At 51.7% G+C, this 23,732-nt stretch overlaps 1 protein-coding gene across 2 annotated transcripts in view; it reads right to left on the bottom strand.

Moving 5' to 3' along the window:
* Nucleotides 1–998: 998 nt before the first annotated feature.
* The window catches only part of TNFRSF1B (TNF receptor superfamily member 1B), a 39,411-nt gene continuing 16,677 nt past the window's right edge, over nt 999–23,732 (bottom strand). The window contains exons 2-10 of one of the 2 annotated variants that reach the window (XM_003793287.3): nt 20,791–20,890; nt 19,023–19,151; nt 18,456–18,605; nt 18,064–18,157; nt 17,481–17,716; nt 16,870–16,947; nt 16,290–16,324; nt 8,075–8,279; nt 999–3,100 (exon numbers count right to left, since the gene is read on the bottom strand). In XM_003793287.3, coding sequence (XP_003793335.1) covers nt 2,820–3,100; nt 8,075–8,279; nt 16,290–16,324; nt 16,870–16,947; nt 17,481–17,716; nt 18,064–18,157; nt 18,456–18,605; nt 19,023–19,151; nt 20,791–20,890 — 1,308 coding nt within the window. In that variant the 3' untranslated portion in view covers nt 999–2,819. The remainder of the gene's footprint in view (nt 3,101–8,074; nt 8,280–16,289; nt 16,325–16,869; nt 16,948–17,480; nt 17,717–18,063; nt 18,158–18,455; nt 18,606–19,022; nt 19,152–20,790; nt 20,891–23,732) is intronic. The other variant, XM_023515240.1, reaches the window with a different exon arrangement.

Genomic DNA, 23,732 nt, shown 5'->3' with positions numbered 1-23,732 from the left:
AAAAAAAAAAAAAGGGTCCTTTCTAGATATTTTTTTTCACCCATACTGTTGATGGCTAAATACTAAAGACACTGAACAAAACGTGTCTTTAAAATAAAATGTCAGCTCAGTGCCCGTAGCACAAGTGGTTACCGTACCAGCCACATACACCGAGGGTGGTGGGTTCGAAACTGGCCCAGACCAGCTAAACAACTGCAACAAAAAAATAGCCGGGTGTTTGTGGTAGGTGCCTGTAGTCCCAGCTACTTGGGAGGTGGAGGCAAGAGAATCACTTAAGCCCAAGAGTTTGAAGTTGCTGTGAGCTATGACACCACAGCACTCTACCTAGGGCAATAAAGTGAGACTCTTGTCTCTTAAAAAAAAAAATGTGCTGGCTGGGTGCGGTGGCTCATACCTGTAATCCTCACACTCTGGGCAGCCGAGGTTGGTGGATTGCTTGAGTTCATGAGTTTGAGACAAATTCATGCTCAGAAGCTCACACTTCTGAGCAAAAGAGAGACCCCATCTTTACTAAAAATAGGAAAAAAAAAAACCTGAGGACCTGAGGCAAGATCACTTGTGCCTGAGTTAGAGGTTGCTGTGACCTATGACATCACAGCACTCTACCCAGGGCAGCAGCTTGAGACTCTGTCTCAAAAAGAAAAAAAAGGTACCACGTAAACTTAGTCTACTCCAATGTCATTTTGGTAAACTTCCCCAACAGTGTGAAGGTACAATTCATTCAGGGCAATGCCAGGCTCTATTTGAAATGCATTTACAACCTGCTTGGGTAGAGAAGCCATTGCCTTCAAAAAACTTGGTGTCAGTGGACAGTTCACCTGTCCACTGTGCTGTCCTCAGTGCTATGACCTGAAGTTCACCATTTAAAGGTGAAAATCATGTAATTAGTGGCTACAAAGATGATTGCTGGTATATCCTATGCACTGTATCTACATTAAATAATGGTATCAGACAAAATTACAGATGAGAATGAAGCTTGTGTATCAAGCATCACCATGTGTAGTCAAACTATTTAATTCTCTTGAAACAAACAAACAGAAGGTTTATTTATAAGCAGGCATGCTGTCCAAACTCTCACTGTCTTGGAATCATCCACACAAGTAGGGGAACAGAGGCCACACGCAGAGTCTCCTTATGATCCATCGCTGCCCGGCTCTGTTCTGGGACACGAGGAAGCTTGAGGTCTTCCCAGGACAGCCCGCCAGGGGGCGGACGCACTCCATCACAGTGCAGGGTCCAACACGAGCAGACCTGGCGGCGCTCCGTCCGATTCCACCTTGATCCCAGGGTGGGAAGACCTCTTTGCCTGTGTGATAACAGCAGGGCTCTTCCACCCTCCAATAGTTCAGCTGCCAAGTTCAAGTCCAGTGGAATTTATCAACATGGGATTCAAGTACCAGAGACTGAACCAGCCTCTCAGAGAGTCCCTTATCTCCCTTCTTTCCAGAATCTGGTCAAAGTGCTTGCTTGGGCAGCACATAATACTAAAATTGGAACGATGCAGAATCTGATCACAGCCTTACATTTTCACCCTCTGCAAAGCTCTGGGTACATGTTTGGAGGCAGGTGGGTTGACTCTCTAACCAGGAAGAGAGCATTGGCAAAATTGTCAGGTTTAGCTGCTTAGAGGCAGGCCATTCAGCCTGACCACCTGGGGCACACAGACCCACGGCACACAGCACAGGCACAGGCAGACACAGTCTTGGCGCTTGGCTTCTCACATCCACGCAGGATCACAGTGGCCACACACCAAAGTGGCTTGGCAGGCCCCTCCAGGGCTACGGAGTGGGGACAAGGTGGGGTGAGAGGAGTACACTCCTCCCCAAGCAGGAGGAAGGTTCAAGCTGAGGTAGGAGGAGAGAGATGGCTATGAGGCTTTAGTCATCTCCAGTTCTAGAAATTCCCTGATAGGCGTGGCCTTGGAGGACCTCCCCAGACAGGGAGGGATGAGGGTTGGGACCCTGGCAGGGGCTGGAATGAAGGCAGAGGGTGCAACAGCAGGGTAAGGGCTGTACATGGCGCCCAGAGTCTGGATTCATTTGCTGTTGGCTTATTTGCCTGCATGTTACTTACTTTTTTAAAAATTTGCTACATGTTAAAATTGGAAGATTTTCAGTTAGAAGCTTGTTGTGTTGTCCAGACCATAGCATTGAATAAGGTTGCTTGACTGGTCCCAGTGGGAATCAGATTTTCACACCGTGGTAAAAAAAAAAAAATTAAAAAAGGAAAGATAGCAGAAGTGAATTTGAAGGTGGTGCTTTCTAAGAGTCCAGAGGAAACCTCCCTCCCCCATACAGCTGCCACCAGCTCCCCGCCCAGAACCATCTGACTGATGGCCTTCCGCCCACCCTCCACGGCCCCAGCCCTACTGGGACTGTCCTGCAGTCTCAGCATTCAGGCTGAAGCACCATCCAGTCTTGATGGATAACTCATACAAACATCCTCTTTTCCAGGAAGACCCCATAGAGGGGAGGATGCTAGGTTTATCTGGAAGCCAGAGTCAGGTCAGAACCCAGGGGTAACAAAAAGAAAACATCAAGAGCTCCAGAAGCCAAGCTCGCCAGTCCAGCTGGGAGGCAGGCCACAGAGAGGCAAGGACTCGCCCCAGGCTGTCCTGCATTTGGTACCCGGCCAGCCTTTCGAGAGGGACACAGAGGCTTTCTCTGTCTCATCCCTCAGCCCATAGGTGAGAGGGATGCTGAGGCTAATGGGGGCCACTAAAGAAACTTGGCCTAGAAAGAGTTATAGAGTCCTGAGGGTGGGGGCCTAGAAGGACCAGGACCCCATCGCAGGGTCACCCTGCCAGGGGTCAGGCCTCGTTAACTGGGCTTCATTCCAGCGTCAGGCACACCAAAGGGCATGGGCTTCTCTTCTGGGGTCTGCAGCAGAGTCTCTGGAGTCTCCAGATGGGTCTGAGAGGCACACTCCTCTTTGGAAAAGGGGAACTGCTCGTCTTTCGGGGAAGCCGAGGGGCTGGCATCTGTGTCTCCCGTCATGGAGCTGGCTTGGGAGGAGCACTGTGAGCCGTGGCTGGAGCTGCTGCAGACATTCACGATGCAGGTGACATTGACCTGAGTGCCGTGGCTGCCAGAAGACTCTGCTAAGCACAAGGTGGGGGGATGGTGGAGGGACGTCAGTCCAGGGGTCTCAGACTGGGGGGTATCTTCACAGCCCAAGAAGGAAATTAAGAAGTGGGAGAGAACACCGAGCCAGGAGCCAAAAGACCAAGATTCTAGCCCAGCTCTGCTATGTGACCTTGGGCAAGTCACTTAACCTTAAATAAGAAAAGTATTACTATCTACCGGGCCCAAACCAACCCACAGATGGGAGGAACCAGTTATGTTATTATGTAAAGCAGAAGAGACTGCTCCGGGAACAAAACATACTCCCTAAAAAGAATCAGAGAGATGAGCAGGGCAGGAAGTACACATCACAGAACACCGGCCAAGCACAGAAGAGGAATCACTTTCTCACACTGCCGGACGGCATCTGCTGTCCTGACCACACCAACTTACTAACAGGCAAGAACCCTGCCATCAGCACATTATCTGTGTGCCACGGGATCAATGCACAAAGGCCTGGAAATTGTTCCTTTAAGGAAGTGAAACCCTAAAATTGTTTTTATTCTCAGCAAATCTTTTTCCTCCACGGAGAGCCACATCTAGGATTCTCTAAGTTTAGGATTCCAGAATGGGGTTGGGAGTGGTTTGTCTTCGTTACCGAGGCCAGGACGCTGTGTTTGCAGGCTGACAATTCTGGGTTTGAATCCTGCCTCCACAGTCTTAGCCAAGTCACTTGACCTCCCAGAGCCTCCGTCTGCCCAGCTATAAAATAGGTACAATGGCCCTGTGCACCTCCATGCAGGCAAAGGTGACTTTTCTTGTTGACTGCATCTCTGGAGCCCACACAGCTTCTGGAGACAGAGTGACACTCTCAATGAACCAGGTAGGACAGCTGTGTGGCACCTGTGCTTGAATGCTTATAGACATCTCAAACTTAAGTCTTTTTTTTTTAAGGATTAGATCTTGCTATGTTGCCAAGCTGGTCTTGAACTCCTGGCCTCATGAAGTCCTCCCACCTCAGCCTCCTAAGTAGCTGGGATTCTAGGAGTGCCACCACCTGGTTTCAAACCTGATTCTCAGATTGCAGCCCATCTCCATCCACCTGCCTCTCCTCACAGCAGTTCACTTTGCCACTGCCTACCCAGCTTCTTGAGCCCAGAGCCTTGGACTCATCTTTCTGTCATAATCCACAGTCAACCCATCTGCAACTCCTGCCTTGATTACCTTCAAAGATGACCTAAAGTCCCCACCGCCCTGTTACCATCCCATGCAAGCCTCCACCCACTCCTAGCTGGACTGGCAGAAACATTATGCACCTGTCTCCTGGCTTTGACCCCACCCCTCTCAAGTCTGTTTTCCACCAGTCCACAGTGAATGCCTCAGAGCCTGCCTCCTCCCACTTCTGCTCCTGCAGCTCCTAGATATTGCCTGGCTTCTGTCCAGCCACCCTCACCTCTCTGCAGCTCCTTGAGCCCTCCAGGGCTCAGGGCCCTTGCACATACTGCTCCTCAGCTTGGAAATCTCTTCCCTAGTGGCTTATACCCTCCTGTCATTTAGGCCTCAGCTCAAAGACTATTTTCTCCAAGAAACCCTCTGGCCTCCCTCCTTAGAGAAATTACCCCCAACCCTGTTCCATCCATCACTACTGGGTCTCTCCCCATTTCTGTGATCTCCAGGGGCCCCAGCTCCTGGAATGCTTACTTGTGACTCTCCCACCAGACCCTGAGCCCAGGAAGACCAGGGCTTTTTTGTGTGTGATAAAAAGTCACCCTCAGTAGAGTGCAATGGCATCTTAGCTCATGGTAACCTCAAACTCTCGGGCTCAAGTGATCCTCTTGCCTCAGCCTCCCAAGAAACTAGGACTACAGATGCTCACCATAATGCCTGACTAGTTTTTAGAGATGGGGTCTCGCTCTTGCTCAGGCTGGTCTTGAACTTGTGAGCTCAGGCAAACCACCCATCTCAGCCTTCCAAGTGCTGGGATCACAGGTGTGAGCCACAGCGCCTGGCAGGACCAGGGCTTTTTGACTGTTCTATACTGTGTTCTTAGTGTCTTTAACAGGGACAAGCACTGAATAGATAAAAACCAGCCACCAGGCATATACATATATACACACATATATTAAAAAATATATATATATATATATTTTTTTTTTTTAAGGTAGCAGTATTTTTAAGTAAATCAGCTGCCAATATTTAAGATTCAGGTGCTTACATTTAAAAATCCGGATTATGCCGGGTGGTGGCTCATACCTGTAATCTTAGCACTCTGGGATGCTGAGGTACATGGATTACTTGAGCTTAGGAGTTCCAGACCAGCTTGAGCAAGAGCAAGACCGCCATCTCTACTAATATTAGAAAAACTACCCAGGTGTGGTAGCAGGCGCCTACAGTCCCAGCTACTCAGGAGGCTGAGGCAAGAGGATTGCTTAAGCCCAAGAATTTGAGGTTGTTCTGAGCTATGATGATGCCACAACATTCTACCTAGGGCAACAGAGTGAGACTTTGTCTCCAAAAATAAAAAAATAATAAAAATATAGACCTTTTTTTTTTTTTTTTGAGACAGTCTCACTCTGTCACCCTAAGTAGAGTGCCATGGCGTTGTAGCTCACAGCAACCTCAAATTCTTGGGCTCAAGTGATCCTCTTGCCTCAGCCTCCCAACTAGCTGAGACTAAAGGCACCCATCACAACTTCCAGGTAGTTTTTCTATTTTTAGTAGAAATAGGTTCTCATTCTTGCTTAAGCTGGTCTTGAACTTCTGAGTTCAAGTAATCCTTCCACCTCGGCCTCCCAGAGTGCTAGGATTATAGGAATGAGCCACTGTCCTCCGCCCTAAAAATCTGGATTCCTGTGGGGCCAGATGTGGAAGATCTGGCCACTGTGGGCCCACATACATGAAGCAGAGGGCAGGAAGGATCTCAGGGAGCAGGTGTACCCCACCTTCCCACCCAGCCTCTGCAGGCATGAACTTCCTGGCTAGTTAATTGGTGAGGAATTAGTTGAGGCAATAGATGTAAGGCACTTGACATACAACAGCCCCTTAAAAATGTTAGTCACTGTAGCTGCTGTTACCACAGGGATCTGCTGAGTGCCCAGATGACATGGTAGCTGTCTGATTTCCCATCCTCACCCCAGCCTGGTTGCCCTGACTCCAGGACCTCAGGGAAGCCTAGAGGAGAAGGAGGAGATAGCTGGCCAGCTGTTCTGCTCAGAACAGGCTGAGGGGAGGGAGGGCTGAATTCAGAGGGCCGGAAGGAAATTTCCACCGTGAGCCTCCGCAGCACCTAAATGTCACCCAAAGTCATCATGGCCTTTGCATATCGAGAATGAGACATTGCGGGGGAGGATGGGGCACAGCCCTGGGGTTTACAGGTTCCCACAGTGGAGAGAAGGGTCGGGGGTGGGAGGAGAGAAGAGAGGGAATAAGCAGAGACAGTGTAGTGGCCAGGGAGAGGGTCAGTGGACTCTTGGGGGAAGGAACAGAGCTGAAGGAGCAGAATGTGGGGGGACGAGCAGACATCATTGGAAGGTCTACTTCCCAGGACCAGGGAGGAAGCTAAGCCAGGTATAGCTAAAAAAATGGAAAGATAAATTCAAGAGGTGGAAAAGACCAAGAGATTTGGAGTGTATTTATTCATTCATTCAACAAACATTTAGGGCCACCTGCTCCATTCCAGGCACTGACCCAGGCCCTCCCTCAGGGAGTTCTCAGGCTGACTGAAGGGCCCTAATAAGACATCCTGCTGGGCTAGGATGGGGCAGACAGAATTGGGCACATCAGCACGTGGGCAGTCAGATGACCAGTAGCAAAGGTATTGCAGGCAGAGGGTGGCGAGAGGCAGGGGCGCAGCCCACCAAGGGAACGGCAGGGTTGGGGTAACCCTGGGTCATGCAGGGTGGGGATGCAGCCATGAACCCCTGCATGCAGGTGGCCCAGAAGGAGCCTGACCCCAGTCAGGTGCCAAGCCAGGCATAATGCAGCTCATCTCTCACCTGCCCCGCCAAGGATGTGAGCTGGCTCACCTCTAGATGAGGAAACTGAGCCTTGGCAGGGTTAAGAATCCTGCTCAGACTCTCATGGTACCAGAGTGGCTGGGCAGGGATCGGGGAATGACCCGAGCTCATGGTCACTCTCTGAAGTCCCACTAGCTAGTGCTGCCAGGTGAGAGGGGGAGACACAGGCCGGTAATCTTAATCTCCCCACTACAAAACAAACCCAAGAAATCCCCGGGATTTCTGGGGACCCACACAGGGGCCTCCTCCAGTGTGGCCAATGGAGATGTCAACCAGGGGTGACTGTTTAACCAGGTCCAGGATAAAATGCAGACTATATAAACAGGACACATTCCCCACAACCCTGGGTTCCTCAAGCCCTAAGGGACACAGCAACAAGCTGCAGTGAGTCAAAGTCAAGTGCTGGAGGCCTCATTTCTTCATTCAGCTCCCAACCCCAGGGCTCTAGAGTGAGACAGCCCAGGGATGATTCCTGGCTCCTCCATTTACCAGCTGTGTGCCCTTGAACAAGCTGCTCAACCTCTCTGGTCCTTAAGTTTCCTCACCTGTAAGATTCAAGTAACAACAGTAACTCTCTCTCTTAGCATTGATGTGCAGGTTAGTTTTATGCAATAAAGTGCCCAGTATAGTGCCTGATGCGTCACACGCCTTCAGTAAGTGTCAGCTCCTATTGTGATTACTATTATTAACTAAATGCTGTGCTGGGCCGGTGGATGCAGGGATGAATGAGATGATCGGGGCTCACCAGGAGGCTGTACCTACCGTCTGACAGTCCTAGAAGCCCAGAGGAGCAGCTAGCCCAACCAGTGGTGGGGAGGAGACTCAGAAAAACTCCCTGCCTGGATATTGGGAATTCAAAGGACAACTTGGGGCTGTCCAGTAGAAGGAAGGATTTTCCAGGTGAAAGGATCAGCATGGGCAAAGGTGGGAGGGTGCCCTGCAGTGAGGCTCCCAGAGGAGAAAGCAAAGACAACCAGGCAAGGAAGAAGCTCTTACCTGAGCTCCCGCAGCTGGCCCGGGCCTCCGAGGCCCCGCAGGCCTTCTCCACACCCGGTGCCTGCGACTGGTTCCCGGTGGGTGCCCTCCCATCAGTGCTGGCCGAGCTCTCCAGGGAGCTGCTGCTGGAGCTGGGTGCAGTGGTCAGTAGGAGCTGCTGCTCAGGGCCAGGCACACCCCGGGCCTTATCAGCAGGCAGGTGAGGCTGTATGGGCAGGAGGAGGGAGAGCAGTCAGCCCACCCCACCAGCTCTCTCCCGACCTCACCACCACCTGCACCTCTGCCATCAGCCCTTCACAGCTTTTTTTTTTTTTGAGACCTGGAGAGAGTGCTACAGTGTCACAGCTCACAGTAACTTCTAACTCAGGCTCAAATAATCGTCTTGCCTCAGTTTTTCTATTTTTAGTAGAGACAGGGTATCGCTTTTGCTCAGGCTGGTCTCAAACTCGTGAGTTCAAGCAATCCACCTGCCTCAGCCTCCCAGAGTGGCAGGGTTACTGGCGTGAGTTACCGCACCCAGTCAGCACTTCGCAGCTTACTCAGTGCTTCTGCCCACGCCTGCATGTTCTTCCACACACAGCACGTTTTGGGAGGTGTGATTCTCCATGGCTTGTATGTTTCTGTTATTAACAGACAGCTGCCCTACTGGCGTGAGACTTGTTTGAGGGCAGCAACCACATGGCCCTGTTGACCAAATAGTAAGAGATGGGGCAGGATTTTCCTTAACCTCACTTTGCATAAGGAAACAGAAGGAAAATGACTAGCTTAAAGTCACCCCATCTGTACAAGGAGAAGTGCAGACGTGGCCCAGCCGAGAAGTCAAGAACCAGGACTCTAAATCCAGTCCACATTATGGCAAATCATGAATCAACCACTCCTAGCTGTGTGACCTTGGCCAAGTTGCTTAACCTGTCTGCACCTCTGTGTTTCTTCTATAGAGGGAGAATAATAACCCGCTTGTTGTTGTGAAGATTTTTTTTTTAGAGACAGAGTCTCACTTTGTCACCCTCAGTAGAGTGCCGTTGCTTCACAGCTCACAGCAACCTCCAGCTCTTGGGCTTAGGTGATTCTCTTGCTTTAGCCTCCTGAGTAGCTGGGACTACAGGCACCTGCCACAATGCCTGGCTTTTTTTTGTTGTTGTTGCAGTTTGGCCGGGGCCGGGTTTGAACTCTCCACTCTCAGTATATGGGGCTGGGGCCCTACTCACTGAGCCACAGGCACTGCCCTGTTTTGTTTTATTTTTGTTTTTGTTTTGTGACAGTTTCACTCTGTCACTCTGGGTATAGTGCCATGGTATCATCATAGCTCACAGTAACCTCAAACTCTTGGGCTCAACTGATCCTCTTGCCTCAGCTTCCTGAGTAGCTGGGACAATAGGCGTCCACCACAATGCCTGGCTATTTTTAGAGATAGGGGTCTCACTCTTGCTCATAAGGGTCTCAAATTCCTGAACTCAAGCAATCCACCCGCCTCAGCCTTCCAGAGTGTCAGGCTTACAGACCTCACACTAGGCCTCATAACAAGAACTTGTTAAATCAGAAGTAGGCAAAGTACTGCCCATGGGCCAAATCCAGCCTGCCACCTATTTTTTGTACAGCCTGCATGCTAAGGATGGTTTTCACATTTTTCAATGGTTGAAAAAAGATTTTTTTTCTTTTTGAGACAGAGCCTCAAGCTGTCCCCTTGGATAGAGTGCTGTGGCATCACAGCAACCTCTAACTCCTGGGCTTAAGTGAGTCTCCTGCCTCCACCTCCCAAGTAGCTGGGACCATAGGCGCCCACCACAATACCTGGCTATTTTTTGGTTGCAGTCGTCATTGTTGTTTGGCGGGCCTGAGCTGGATTCGAACCTGCCACCTTGGGTGTATGTGGCTGGCACCTTAGCTGCTTGAGCCATAGGCACTGAGCCAAAGATTTTTTTTAAAGAATAACATTTTGTGATATGTGGCATTATGTGAAGTTCAAGTTTTAGGATCCATAAATAAAGTTTTAATTTTTTTTTATTTTTTTTATTTTTTGAGACGGAGCCTCAAGCTATCCCCCTGGGTAGAGTGCCATGGCATCACACTCACAGGAACCTCCAACTCCTGGGCTCAAGCTAGTGTCCTGCCTCAGTCTCCCAAGTAGCTGGGACTACAGGCGCCCACCACAACGCCTGGCTATTTTTTGGTTGCAGCCATCATTGTTGTTTGGCGGGCCCGGGCTGGGGATTCGAACCCGCCACCTTAGGTGTATGTGGCTGGCGCCTTAGCCGCTTGAGCCACAGGCGCCAAGCCATAAAGTTTTATTGGAATACACCACTCTCCCTTGTTGATGTGCCATCTATGACTACTCTCCTGCTACCAAGGGAGGTTTAAGTAGTTGTCATAGAGACTATATGGTCCATGAAGGCTAAAATTTTTACTATCTGGCCCTTTGCAGACAAACTGTGTTATGACCCTGTGTTCAATCCCTCGATCCAGGGCAGAGAGTCCTTGCACAGGAGACCACCAGCTGTGCTATCTCAGCCCCTTTTTCTACAGTCCACCCCCAGGACTCTCTGCCACTTCTCCTGGTATCTTTTTCTTTTTTTTTTCTGGTTTTTTTTTTTTTTTTTTTGAGACAGAGTCTCACTTTGTCTCCCTTGGTATAGTGCCTTGGCATCATAGCTCACAAGCAACCTCAAACTCTTGAGCCTCAAGTGATTCTCTAGCCTCGGCTTCCCAAGTAGCTAGGACGACAGCTGCCCGCCACAATGCCTGGCTATTTTTTTTTTTTTTTTGGCAGTTTTTGGCCGGGGCTGGGTTTGAACCCGCCACCTCCGGCATATGGGGCCGGCGCCCCCACTCCTTTAAGCCACAGGCACCGCCCAATGCCCAGCTATTTTTTAGAGACGAGGTATCACTCTGGCTTAGGCTCTTCTCAAACCAGTAAGCTCAGGCAATCCACCTGCCTTGGCCTCCCAAGTGCTAGGATTACAGGCATGAGCCACTGCGCTCAGCCCTTGAAATCTTTTTTCATATATGATAGTAATAAAATTAGCTGACATTTGTCGAGCGCTGTGCCAAAGCCCCTCCAGAAATCATCTATATTCAGTCTTCCAACAGCCCAGTGTTATTCTTGCTTTGCAGATGTGGAAACAGAGGATGAATTACAGAGGTAATGGTCATGGTAGGATTCAGCACAGCTCAGCCAAAACTCAATGCCTTTCCTGGGTGTCTGGGGTTTCAAGAAGGTGTCTGGGGTATCTGGAAGATCAAGATAAGGTCCCCATTTCTAGACACCTATTCTGGGGAGCATCTAGAAATCTCATTCCAGGGCTGTTGTCTGTCTACACTAACTGCACAGGAATTCAAAGCCTTGCCTTAGGGTTCCTGGTGATCACTAGACGCCAGGAAAAAAGGAGATGACAGGGACCATGTTCTCGCCAGCTGCCCTGCCCCCTGGCATGCCCAGGATGAGAGGGAGGGTTTGGGAAGAATGAGGATGGAGGCAAGTGAACAGTTGGTGGGACTCTCCAGCATAGCAAGGGGAGGTGAGAGGGCCCTGGGAATGGCTGAGACCTGTCCTCAACTCCCTCTGCCTTGGGCTGGAAGGATCTGGTACAAGTCATCCCACCTCATCTGGGGCCAGAGAGGGTGAGTTCTAAACTCAGTATCACACAGCTGGTCCACATGGAAGCAGGATGACCCTGACCAGAGTGCCCAAGCTGCGTGCTACCCGCTGCTTCCCTAGGAGAACACCTGCTGGGCTAGATATCCCCAGTTTTGGAGGAATAGAGGGCATTTCAAGTTCATGTAGAACCTCTATGCAGTTGGTCTAACCTTGGCCACTGCCCACCCCCACTCCTATCCCCCAAGGCCTCCTGAGCTTGGAAGGGCGAAGCAACATCCAAATGTCACTCCTCACAACCTCCAGACAAGGGGTTTTTCTGGTCTGTGCCTCACCCTCTCTGCTGGTAGCTAGAGCCAGGCAGAACAGAAACCCTCAAAGGTCATAGCCCGCCTCCCTCCTCCAAAGCCACAAGCTGCAAAGTTCAGACAGGCTGTAGGTGGCCCTGATTCTTGGGCTGGGACCCCAAAGGGTGGAGAACTGAGGAGGCTCATTCCAGACACAGGACCCCAACCCCCTCAGCTCCCAGCCTCTCCTGCTGGGTAGAAGCAGGGACCCTGGCAGAGCCACCAGCTGGATCCTCCACTATCCTGCTGGGTCCACACCATCTGTGTATGTGAGTGTGTGTTCACAAGGCTCACATGCCCATGTCTACAGGCTTGGGGGTGAAGTGTGCACACATACGTGTCTGTGAGTGGCGTCGTCAGTGTGTGTGCTGAGAAGAGGTGAACAGGGGCACTCCCAGGTTTGTGCCCCAGGCCACTCTCATCAGCTGTGCCACCCCTTAGGAAAGTTACTTAACTTCTCTGAGCCCAAGTTGCCTGGGCTATACACATAAAAAAAAAAAAGACAAAAAAACAAGGGCTTGGCGCCTGTGGCTCAAGCAGCTAAGGTGCCAGCAACATACACCTAAGGTGGCCGGTTCAAATCCAGCCCGGGCCCACCAAACAACAATAATGGCTGCAACCAAAAAATAGCCGGGCATTGTGGTGGGCACCTGTGGTCCCAGCTACTTGGGAGGCTGAGGCAGGAGACTCACTTGAGCCCAGGAGTTGGAGGTTGCTGTGAGCAGTGAAGCCATGGCACTCCACCCAGGGGGACAGCTTGAGGCTCTGTCTCAAAAAAAAAAAAAAAAAAACAGGAGCACTAATTATACCACCTGCATGTTGCAACATGGCTGTGAGAGTAACAGCACAGTACCTGGCTTACGCTCAACCCCTGCTAAATGTCTGTGCTTATTACTTAGTGTGAGCTCCTGCATAAGTGTGTCCATGGGTGTGACTGTGGGGAGCTCACACATGTGCATACGCTGTCTTTTCTAAATAAAGAGAAGCCACACTGTCCCCGTGCCCTGGCGGCTTTTTCTGTAGCAAGGGGAACAGGCCATGCTGAGTCAACAACACCCCCCCAAGGCCAGCGCCAGCTGAGGAAGCACAGGCTAAGCAAGGGGCCGGAGGCTGGGCTGGGAGCTGGGGCTTGAAGGAAACAGGGAAGGTAACCAACCCCTGAGGGCAGGCCCTGCTGGGAGTGGGAGAGTGCCTGGAACAGATCTGAATGTCTCCCATGGCAAAACCTACAGATTTAGGGTAAATTTCAAACCTGGGCTACGCCACTTACTAATGATCTAACCTCACACAGGACCCTGAGCCTCCCTGAGTCTCAGTTTCCTCCTCTGTAAAATGGAGCTGAGGACACTGTTGGCCTCATAGGGATGTGTAAGGATTCGGTGATAACAGCACAGGCAAAGAGCCTGGCCCAGGCCCCACCAGTGGTGAGCTCGGAACTGGCTCAGACCTGTGCACACTTCTTCCGAATTCCATATTCAGGAAGGTTTTGGTGGCTTGAAATTAGCTACAATGGCTCAGCGCCTGTGGCTCAAGTGGCTAAGGCGCCAGCCACATATACCCAACGTGGCGGGTTCAAATCCAGCCCGGGCCCGCCAAACAGTAATGACGGCTGTAACCAAAAAATAGCCGGGCCTCGTGGTGGGCGCCTGTGGTCCCAGCTACTCGGGAGACTGAGGCAGGAGACTCGCCTGAGCCCAGGAGTTAGAGGTTGCTGTGAGCTGTGATGCCACAGCACTCTACCCAGGGGGACAGCTTGAGGCTCCTGTCACCAAAAAAAAAAAAAAGAAAGAAAGAAATTAGCTACAAAGGGCATATTTGCAACATGGATATTAACAAACATCACAAATCACAAATCAGGGTTTGGGGGGCCCCCCCCCAGAGGACTAGTTTCCCACATATCATTGGCGCTGTATGCACAGTCACCCAACACACAGAGCTGCTTACAGTGAGCAGAAACTTGGTGGAGGGAAAGGGGAAGCAGATGCTACGGGGCCACACCCAGGGCATCTTCCCTGCACAGAGGATTGGGAAACACTTGGCTGGGAAACAGAAGACAAGAGCTGGGCTGCTGCGACACATATTGGAAGGGGCACTTGTGCTACGTGCCACAAGGCAGCAACTACAGCATCACTGAACTGAAGCCAGAGAAAGGGAGAAGTGGATTCACACTCTGGGACAATGAGAAACAGTCTGATCCCCACTTAAATATTGGAGACCGCTGGGCTAGGAAGACCTTCCTATGTGACCTTGGGCAAGTCACTTTCCCTCTGTACCTCTTGTCAGCAAAATCAGGGGATGAAATCAGTCTGATTTCAAAAGCCATCCTCAGGCATGCAGACACCCAGGGCTAAGCTTTTCTGTAGTGGAGTGATTCTCAACTGGGGGAGGCATTTGGCCCCTAGGGGACAGTTGGCAATGCCTAGAGATTTCTGGTTGTCACTACTAGGTAGGGGTGCTACGGGCATCTAAGTGAATAGAGGCTAGAGGCGTTGCTGAACAGCCTACAGTGCACAGGACAGCCCCTCACAACTAAGGCCTATCTTGTCCAAAACATTCATGAGGTTGGGAAACTCTGGCCTAACAGGGCAGGGAACATGAAGTAGCTCAATAGACTCTGTTTCCTTGTCTATAAAACTAGATAAAAACCCTGCCCTGGGGCGGCACCTGTGGCTCAGTGGGTAGGGAATTGGCTCCATATACTGAGGGTGAACCCGGCCCCAGCCAAACTGCAACAAAAAAATAGTCCAGTGCTCTGGCAGAACTACCTATAGTAGTGCCAGCTACTTGGAAGGCTAAGGCAAGAGAATCGCCTAAGCCCAGGAGTTGGAGGTTGCTGTGAGCTGTGACGCCATAGCACTCTACTGAGGGCAATAAAGTGAGACACTATCTCTAAAACAACAACAACAACAACAAAAAAAAAAACCCTGCCCTACCTACTAGGTTCAAGGTTGTGGCAGATACCATATATTGGCTCACCTCCCACCCATTTCCAACCCCTCTCCTTCATTCTCCTCTTCCATAGAGGCTGGGAAAACAAAGCAGCCCCTTCCCCTGCTTCCTTTGCAGCTAACTGTATCATGTGATACAGTTCTGACCAATGAGAAGGAAGAAGTCAGCCCAAGGCCTCCGAGAAGGCATCTCATCCACTGATAAAGGCAACATGGCCATTTCCTTCTCTTTTTGCCTTGAATCTAGAGGTCACATATGAAATTATGATCATGGGTGGCACCTGCAGCTCAGTGAGTAGGGTGCCAGCCCCATATACTGAGGGTGATGGGTTGGAACCTGGCCCCGTCCAAACTGCAGCAAAAAATAGCCGGGCGTTGTGGTGGGCACCTATAGTCCCAGCTACTTGGTAGGCTAAGGCAAGAGAATCACCTAAGCCCAAGAGCTGGAGGTTGCTATGAGCTGTGATGCCACAGCACTCTACAGAGGGCAACAAAGTAAGACTCTGTCTCAAAAAATAATAATAATAATAAAATAAAATAAAATAAAATGATGATTATCATCTTAGGACATGAGGCCAACACACTAAAGGTGTCAGAGCCAAGGGTCCTGCTGGCACCTCAGGGGGATACAACTGAATACATTCCAGCAGACTCCAGCCCCTGGACTTCTTAGAATAAAAGAAAACTAAAGCCTTTTGTTTGAAGTTACCCATAAGTTTTGTTACTTGTAGCCAGATGCCTTCCTGATGGCGAATTAACAAAATACTATGATACTATGTTATTGGTTTGTTTCTAAGAAAAGTCCTTTACAGACCCTATTTTATAAAACAGATCAACAGTAAGCTGCTTTGAAGTAGGGAAAGGATCCAGGGCCCAGCCCTGTAACATCCATCTGAAACCTGAGAGATGACACCCCTACAGGCCGCTGTGGGACACCAGGGTACCCTAGGACTTGCTTTCTTGCTGTTTCCTGAGAAATTGCTCTGTAATCCTAGCACTTTGGGAGGCCAAGGTGGGACGATCACTTGACCTGGAATTTGAGACCAGCCTGAGCAACAGTGAGGCCCCATTTCTACAAAATATTAAAAAAATGAGTTGAGTGTGGTGGTGGCCGCCTGTAGTCCCAGCTACTCTGGAGGCTGAGGCAAAAGGATTGCTTAAGTCCAGGAGTTAGAGATTGTTATAAGCTGTGATGATGCTACTGCACTCCAGACTGGGTGACAGAGCAAGACTCTGTCTAAAAGAAAGAACTCACTATTTCCTCTGTAACAGGCCAGCCCACCTAGAAGGAGACCAGGGGAGGAGGGGAAGGGCAGAGGGACACTCACCACCTTGGCTTCTCTTTGCAGGCATGAGGGCTTCTCTGTAAAGAGGAAAGAAGGGACAAGTCAGGGAGTGTGACTTCTTTGGCAGGGAAGGTCTGTTCTAACTAGGAGGGTAGCCTGGGCCCCAGGCAGAATCAGCAGAGTTGGCCCAGCCCTGGGGGCAGAAAGTGCCTACCTGACAAAGTCCACAGAAGCCCCAGTCCAACTCTAGTTCCCAGCACCCCACCAGGCTCCAGCCCCACTGCCTTTGCCCATGCTAAGCCCTCCATGCCAGGTGCCCTTCCTTTCCTGGGCACATAGAGACCTCCTTCATCTCAGAGGCCACCTGCTCCAGCAGGCCTGAATCCCCCAGGCTGCCTAGACGAGGATCCTGAACTCTTCCTCCCTAGGATGACCCTGCTTACATCTTGCCTTTTAGTACTTTGGAAAGAGGAGGTGTCATCTGCCCTGGCTCTAAGTGACCCAATAGGGACTTCTATCCCCAGTTGTCTGACCCTGAAGGCTGTGCCCAGCTGGACTCATAGGAGGTGCCCAGAGCAGTTTCCCGAGCAAGCGGGTGAAGGAAGGAAGGATGGAATCTTACTTTTCTTCTGAGTCATGATGACACAGTTCACCACTGCTATTATCAGCAGAACCGAGGCTGTCACACCCACAATCACACCTGGAAAGAAAAGAGAAGCTCAAACAGCTGCAAAAAGATGGACTTCAGCGTACCAGGAGCCAAGCAGGTAAGTCAGTGATCCAAGGTGGCTGGGGTGGTTACAGGTGAGAGCCAACTCCGAGCTGGAGGTTCTCAAATTCAGCCAAGCAAATCAATCAAGTCCATGGGCCACATCCAACCCGAGAGCCACCAGGCTCAGTTTGAGACCTCTGGCCTGAGACTTCTGACCCCAACCCCCAGAGGGAAGCCTGTGAGGTAACCTAGACCAGCCCACTGTCTTCTCAGCCCATCAGAAAGAGAAAGCAGGAGACTGCCTCCATGTGCAGGTAAAATATTGACCTCACCTCACCTATTCATCCCACCCAGGGATCCTTAGTCCCAGAACCAGGTCTCACTGGCACCTGTATGCCAGGCCGGAGCGCAGGGTCTAGCCCACAATGGGCTCTCAGTAAGACTATGGGAAGACAGGAAGGGAAGGTGATAGGGAGGGGAAGAAAGAGAGGAGGAACGAATGAATGAACTCTCTTGCTTACTGACTGGGAGGGAAATGTCGCCAGCGCTGACCCCTTCAGCCGGGGCGCTTCCCATGGGGAGCAGGAAGGAGGTGCTGGGAGCTGTACTGGATCCCAGAGTGGGCTCCCTTTGCTGGGATCTCGTGGGTGCTGGCTGGGGAACACGGGCTGATTCCGGGGACACTCTCAAGGTAGGGGACACAGACGAGCAGACTGCATCCATGCTTGCATTGCCAGGGATGGCCACCACGCTGCAGCTGAGGGAAGAAGAAGCTTGGTCAAGAGGCTGTAAAGGACAGTGGCTTAGGGAAGCTGGGCTCATTCATGGGAGCCAAGGCAGTGGACACAGGTCCCAATAGCAGCGATGGGAGAGTGAGAGAGGTGTCATATCCTTTCTCAGAACCACCCTCCTGTCCCTCCCCTGCTTCCCCCCACGCATCCACCCAGTCCTGACTTCTGGGGCAAGGTCCTACTCAATCTGCCATCTATCTTAGGGCCCATCCTCCTGGGTGATGCAGGTGAGCTGCTCTGTGTCCTAGACCTCATATTCACCCAGGAACCGCCCCTCCCTTCTCCCCCAGAACCAAAGGATTCACCCACTCACATCCGATGGGGCCTGCAAACATCTGTGGATGAAGTTGTGTCAGAGAATGTCCCCAGGGCGCAGGGGGCACACAACACGTCTGAAGTAGCAGTTCCTTCAAAGAAAAACATTGGAACCTGTCAACAACACCACACGCACACGCACACACGCGCACACACACACATGCACGCACTGTCTCCAGGGTTATGTGGGTTCATCTTCCTGCAGCTTCACCTGCCCTCCACAGTAGGCTCCTACTCAGGAACGAGTAGGCAGGTGAGAGACAGAAGGGTGAACAGTAAGCAGCTGGCCACCAGTGACAAGTTCCACAAGCTGGATTGATGGGTTTATGCCCATGACATAGCAGACATACCCAAGGAGGTCCCTAAGAACCACTGGCACCAGCCCCCTACCTGGTTTGACCACACCGAAGCCGGGGCGGCACTTGCGCAGCGGAGTGCAGAGCCGGCAGCCCTCCTGCTTGTTCAGCACACAGAAGCGTCCCGGCTTGCAGACACAGACGCGATTCTGCTTTGCAGTGCAGGGCTTCATTTCCACCTGGTCTAGAGGAGCAAGAGGGCGGCCCAGGGTCATTCCTGACTCCTCCACACCCATGCTGCCCTCCCAGCCCAGCACCCACAGACAGCTCTGCTCTCTAGGAGGCCGCAGGACCCCATAGCGTGGTGTAAACAGAACACAGACCACAGAAGGCCAAAGTGTACAGTCCCGCCCCAGCTCCCTGATGGCAGAAGCTTGCTCACCACTCTCCCAGGTACCACCTGCTCAATGCATCTGCTCCCACTGCCTGCCCCATGGGTTGTGGATAGGATCTGGTGAGTGTTTAGTGGTGCCACCTCATGCCCTGGGTCATGAAAACACCCGGCCTACACTAATTCCAGACAGCTTGCAACCAGAATGGCTGGGGTGCATGCTGGCCAGGTCAGACTGCCAGGACTGCCCCTGACCCTGGGCCCGCTCACCAGAGCTGCAGCGGGAGTCACAGCTTAAACATCTGGAGACCCGGTTCCAGAGCTGGGTGTATGTGCTGTCTTCACAGGGGACACACACAGTGTCTGAGGTCTTGGTACAGGATTCTTTCACACGGCAGCCTGGGAAAGCAAGGGCCAAGGCCTAAGCAAGGTGGCACTTCTGCCAGGACCCTGGGCTTAGCCACTGTTCCCCAGAGTCCAGGGTTCTGAAGCCTTGGCTAGGGCTTGGGTGGAGTTCTCATTCCTCGGGTTCATCGCACATCTTCCATGTAGCAGCTATCTGAACCCCTTCTGCTCAAAAAATATCTTCCTCTCTGTATTCCAGATGTCCGAAATTCCACTGCCTATTATCAGTCAAGTTAGTAAGAGCTGGTTTGCTAGTTCCATTCTTCTTGATAATTTGCTAAAATTCTCCACCTAGAAGTAGCAACTACAGGGAAAAAATGCAGTAACAATGTAGTCCCTGCTATCCTGTCAAGGACACCAGCAATGGGCTCGTGACAGCCGGATAGAGAGCACCAAGGGAAGCCGTCTCACCACGCTCACTGCTGTGTGTATCAAGTAACTTCTTAGAGACACTGCCAGTTACTAGAAGAACAGAGAGTCACTTTCCCAGGGGTGGGGGTGTCTGTCAAATGGCTATGGGAGGTGAGAGGTACACATGCCCGTCCACATATCAAGCTAATTGCTCAAAGCTCTCCCTTGGCTTCCAGACTCTCACAAAATAAAAGGTAATCTCCTTACCACGGCCCTGCTTACCTCTTTATCTTCTCTTACCACACTCCCCTTCACTCGCTCTGGGCCACATACACTGGCCTGGCCATTCCTCAAGTTCACCAAACGGGCTTCCACCTCAGGGCCTTTGCACTTGCCGCTGCTTCTCCCTGGCATGCTAGTCCCTGTTCTAGCCTCCTCAGAGAGACTGCCCAGGACACTTCGCTCTCCCTGTCTCCCCCTGCCTCAACTTGCCTTGCATTTTTTTATAGCACTTACTGAGTGAGAGGACTACACATCCACCACCAGCTTATTTGTCTGGGTCCTCCATTAGAATGCAGACTCCATGAGAGTAAGGATTTTGTTGCCCTGCTCTCTGCTGGACTTCCAGCCCTTAGCACACATGGTAGATGCTTTATAACCATGATATGAGCGAATACACTATACACACAAACAGATGGGTGGATGGCTCCGGCAATCATCCTGGACCTGGCTCTACCAACAGGGGCTGGACCTCAGGTCCACCGTCTGTGAAATGGGGGATTTATTGATTCAGTCAAATACGCACTGTGCACCTGCTCCATGCCAGGCACTGTGCCATGTGATGGGGACTCAGTGAAAAACAGGCCACATCCCATGCCCTAGAGGGGCACACACTGGGGGAGGGGTGCACAGCGGGGGAGGGGCACACAGTAAAGGAGGAGCACACAGTGAGCACAAGAAGAGAGGAACCAGGCCACAATCACATGGCGTCAAAGAGCTGCTGCGGGAATGCCAGGGGCCAATGGGCACCCAAAGAAGGCACTTGCAGGCTGGTCAGTGTCTGGCGGGCTTCCTGGAGGAGGAGACATCTAAGCTGAGGTCTAAAGGGTAAGTAGGAGTTAACAGGGGAAGGGAGGTAGAAAGTGTGCTGGGCAGAAGGAATAGCATGTACGGAGGCCCAGAAGCAAGAGGGAGTGCCGGCTGACTCATGGAACGGGCAGTTCAGCAGGAATTCAGGACTACAACCCTGCTACTTTGTGTACATGCCTAGCCAGTCCCTTACCAGGTGGACACTGGCTGCAGTTCTCCTGAGCCATCTGGTGGTGGAATTCTTTCGTCTGACACACGTTCCAGGGATCCGAGGCATAGGTTGTAAATGCAACCTGGAAGGGGAAAGGGAAGGCAGCCATCAGCAGTGCTGTCCCCAGATTCGCCACATCTGATGCCCAGGCCACACCCTGCTACTGTCTGGAGCTCTCTCTGCTGGGCTCTGCTGATGTAGGGATTTCTCCCTTTGGAGGAGGCAAGGGGAGGGAGAGTCTTTGCTTCCTTTTGCCTCCTCCGCCTCCTCCCCTAGTGTAGCACACTGGTGTCTGCAGGTGGAGGCACTGAGCCGGGCTGACTTCGGGCCTGCCCCAGTGCTGGGTGGCTCCTAACACGACACAGGGCAGATGTGGGGACCTGAAGCTGCCCAAAAGACAGTGGCCTTGGTCACAGAGAGCTGAAATTGTCAGCACAAAGCTGCTTCCTCTGGGAAGCTCTCCCTGACTCCTCCAGGCTCTCTCTCTGAATGCTGGAAATGGCCTTTTTAACCAACCATTTCATTATTCTGAAATGGTTCCTTGCTTGTCCTTGTGCCCTATGTGGGTGTATATGTTCCCACATATGTAGACACACACAGAGACACACACACACACACCCCTATGATGGAGAGGGCAGAGATGGTACTCTAACATGGCATCCATAGTGCAGCTGAGGCTTGGTACATGTTAGTTAATGACAATGACAATCGTCAACACTTTGGGGGGTGCACCTCCCAGGTTCCAGGTGCTGTTTAAGGGTTTCAGTTGCTCAAAACTGTGGCTGTTGTTGTACCCCACTCAGATCCCCTTTCTTAGCAGGGCTCCCCTCCTGGGGAGGAGCTGCTGCAGGTGCTGACCAAAGGGCCGTCCCCTGAACGCAAAGTGGGACGGACTCTGGTATACTAGTTGACCTGACCCAAGACAGATCTCCACAGGGCCTTCCAATAACCAGATGAAGAAGGTCTCCTTACTGTGCCCATTTTACACAATAGGAAACTGAGGCCTTACGAGGGGTGGGGGTGAATTGCCCAAGGTCCTGGAGCCAGTTAGTGACAGAGAAGGATTTGAGCCCAGATCCTGTCTGACTTCACAGCTCCTGATCTCAGCCACTCTGCTGCGTGCCTTCACGAAGGAGAGGCAACCCAAGCAGCGTGTGAAAAGAGAGAAAGAGGAAAAGAGAGGAAAGAAAAGCAGCACCAAGAAGGTGCAGCACCAAACGGACCAGCAAACACAGAGCTGCCCCCCTCGGGTCTCGGAGTGACATTCAGGGAGTGCACAGCAGCAGCAACAGTCACCTCTGTGCCTGTCCTCTGGCACATGCCCCTGAGGCCTGAGCTTCCTCCCAAAAGATTTAGGTTGGCAGTCCCGGCCTTCAGGGACGAGCATTTATCATCCAGCTATGCAATGGGCCGTGAGCAAGATCAGAATTGATATATTCATTGTGGAGGCAAATCTGGGCATGCGCAGGTATGTACAAAGAAAGAAGAGGGTATATACACATATCCCCAAACCCCTGGGGGCCCTGCAGACATGTCACCTTGAAATGACCAGGAGGTCAGAGTAAAGAGCTGGCCCATGTCCCCATTGCCTCGCCAGCTACAATCCCATGGTCAGTGTGAGCGCCACAAACTTTACTGAACAAGTGATGGGGACAGAGAGTCTCAAAGACCTGGTTTCAGATCCTTATTACACCACTTACCAGCTATGTGGCCTTAACCTCTCTGGACTTCAGCACCTAACACATAGGAGCAGGGGAGATATTAAAAATATTTAGCAGGCAGCACATCAGGAGAACTGACCAGTCACTGTGGATATCAGCTGTAATCAGCCAACCAGAACAGACTTGAGTCAGTGCTGCCGAGTCTCCATCTCTATCACCAGGGTGCTGCCCCCTTCCCCGCCACAGTACTGCCTGGGAGTTGTGACAGTTTGGCCCCTTGGCTGGACCCCACAAAAAGTGGCAAGCAGGCCTGGCATGCAGTGCTGACTCTCCTTGGCTGCACACAGCCAGGCGCCGACAGCTGGAAGCCATCATCAAGAATGACCTCCTAGGGGTAGGGGCCCTGCTGCAGAGCAATCTCTAGGACTTCTTGCCCCCATGCCTTGGCCCGAGCTGTCTCCTGCCTGGAAGAGCCTCATACTTCCTCTGACAAATTCCATTTAATTCTTAAGAGCCAGTCTCTGGCAGCAGCCTCCCTGGCTTGCAGCCAACCCTGACTCAGTGACACCCAGAATTCCCCCACCTTCCTCCCTCAGGGCTCCTGGCAAACGGGGCTGCCATTGGGTCACTCACCTGGGCCCTTGCTAGATGGGGAGCCCTCTGAAACTGCAGGCTAGAGTCACTCCTTGCTGTTGCCCCTGAGCCTGGCACGAAGTGAGTTCCCAGTAGTGGCTAACCTAAGCAGTGAGCTTTGTCCCAGTGTCATTTCCTGCAGAGGTCTGAGCCCAGCACCAGAGCCAAGAAACTCAAATGTGGGTACACCCACCACCCTGGCCTGAGGCCCCTACCCCCACCCCAGGCCCAGGGCCAAAACCGGGACAGTCAGCTCTGGTGAGGCTGGGAGAGACACAGATGGCCTGACAAGGGAGGTGGGGACCATTCTGCACCACAGAGTCTAAAAAAATAACTTCAACTCTCTTCTGGACGACTAGCTGGCAGGTACACACACGGACTCTGTCCCCGCACTGTCCTCCCAGTCTGCTGCTGAGGCAGACTTCCCGGTACCCTGGGCAAGAGGAGAGGCCTTCTCAGTGCCTGCGTCTAGAGCACCTAGGGGGACTGTTACAAATGCCAGTTCCCATCCCCCAAACAGAGCAAACAGAGCCAGGATCTTGGGTGGGCCCAAGAAGCTGTAATGCTTAAAAAAAAAAAAAAAAGAAAGAAAGAAAAAGAAAAACAAGAAAAGAAAGGTAAAAGTGGCTC

The sequence above is a fragment of the Otolemur garnettii genome, unplaced genomic scaffold (genome assembly GCF_000181295.1).
Source record: "Otolemur garnettii isolate 467f Iridium unplaced genomic scaffold, OtoGar3 scaffold00067, whole genome shotgun sequence".
Classification (NCBI taxonomy): domain Eukaryota; kingdom Metazoa; phylum Chordata; class Mammalia; order Primates; family Galagidae; genus Otolemur; species Otolemur garnettii.
The sequence above is the reverse complement of the archived record's forward strand: the minus strand, read 5'-3'. Positions and strand labels throughout refer to the sequence as shown.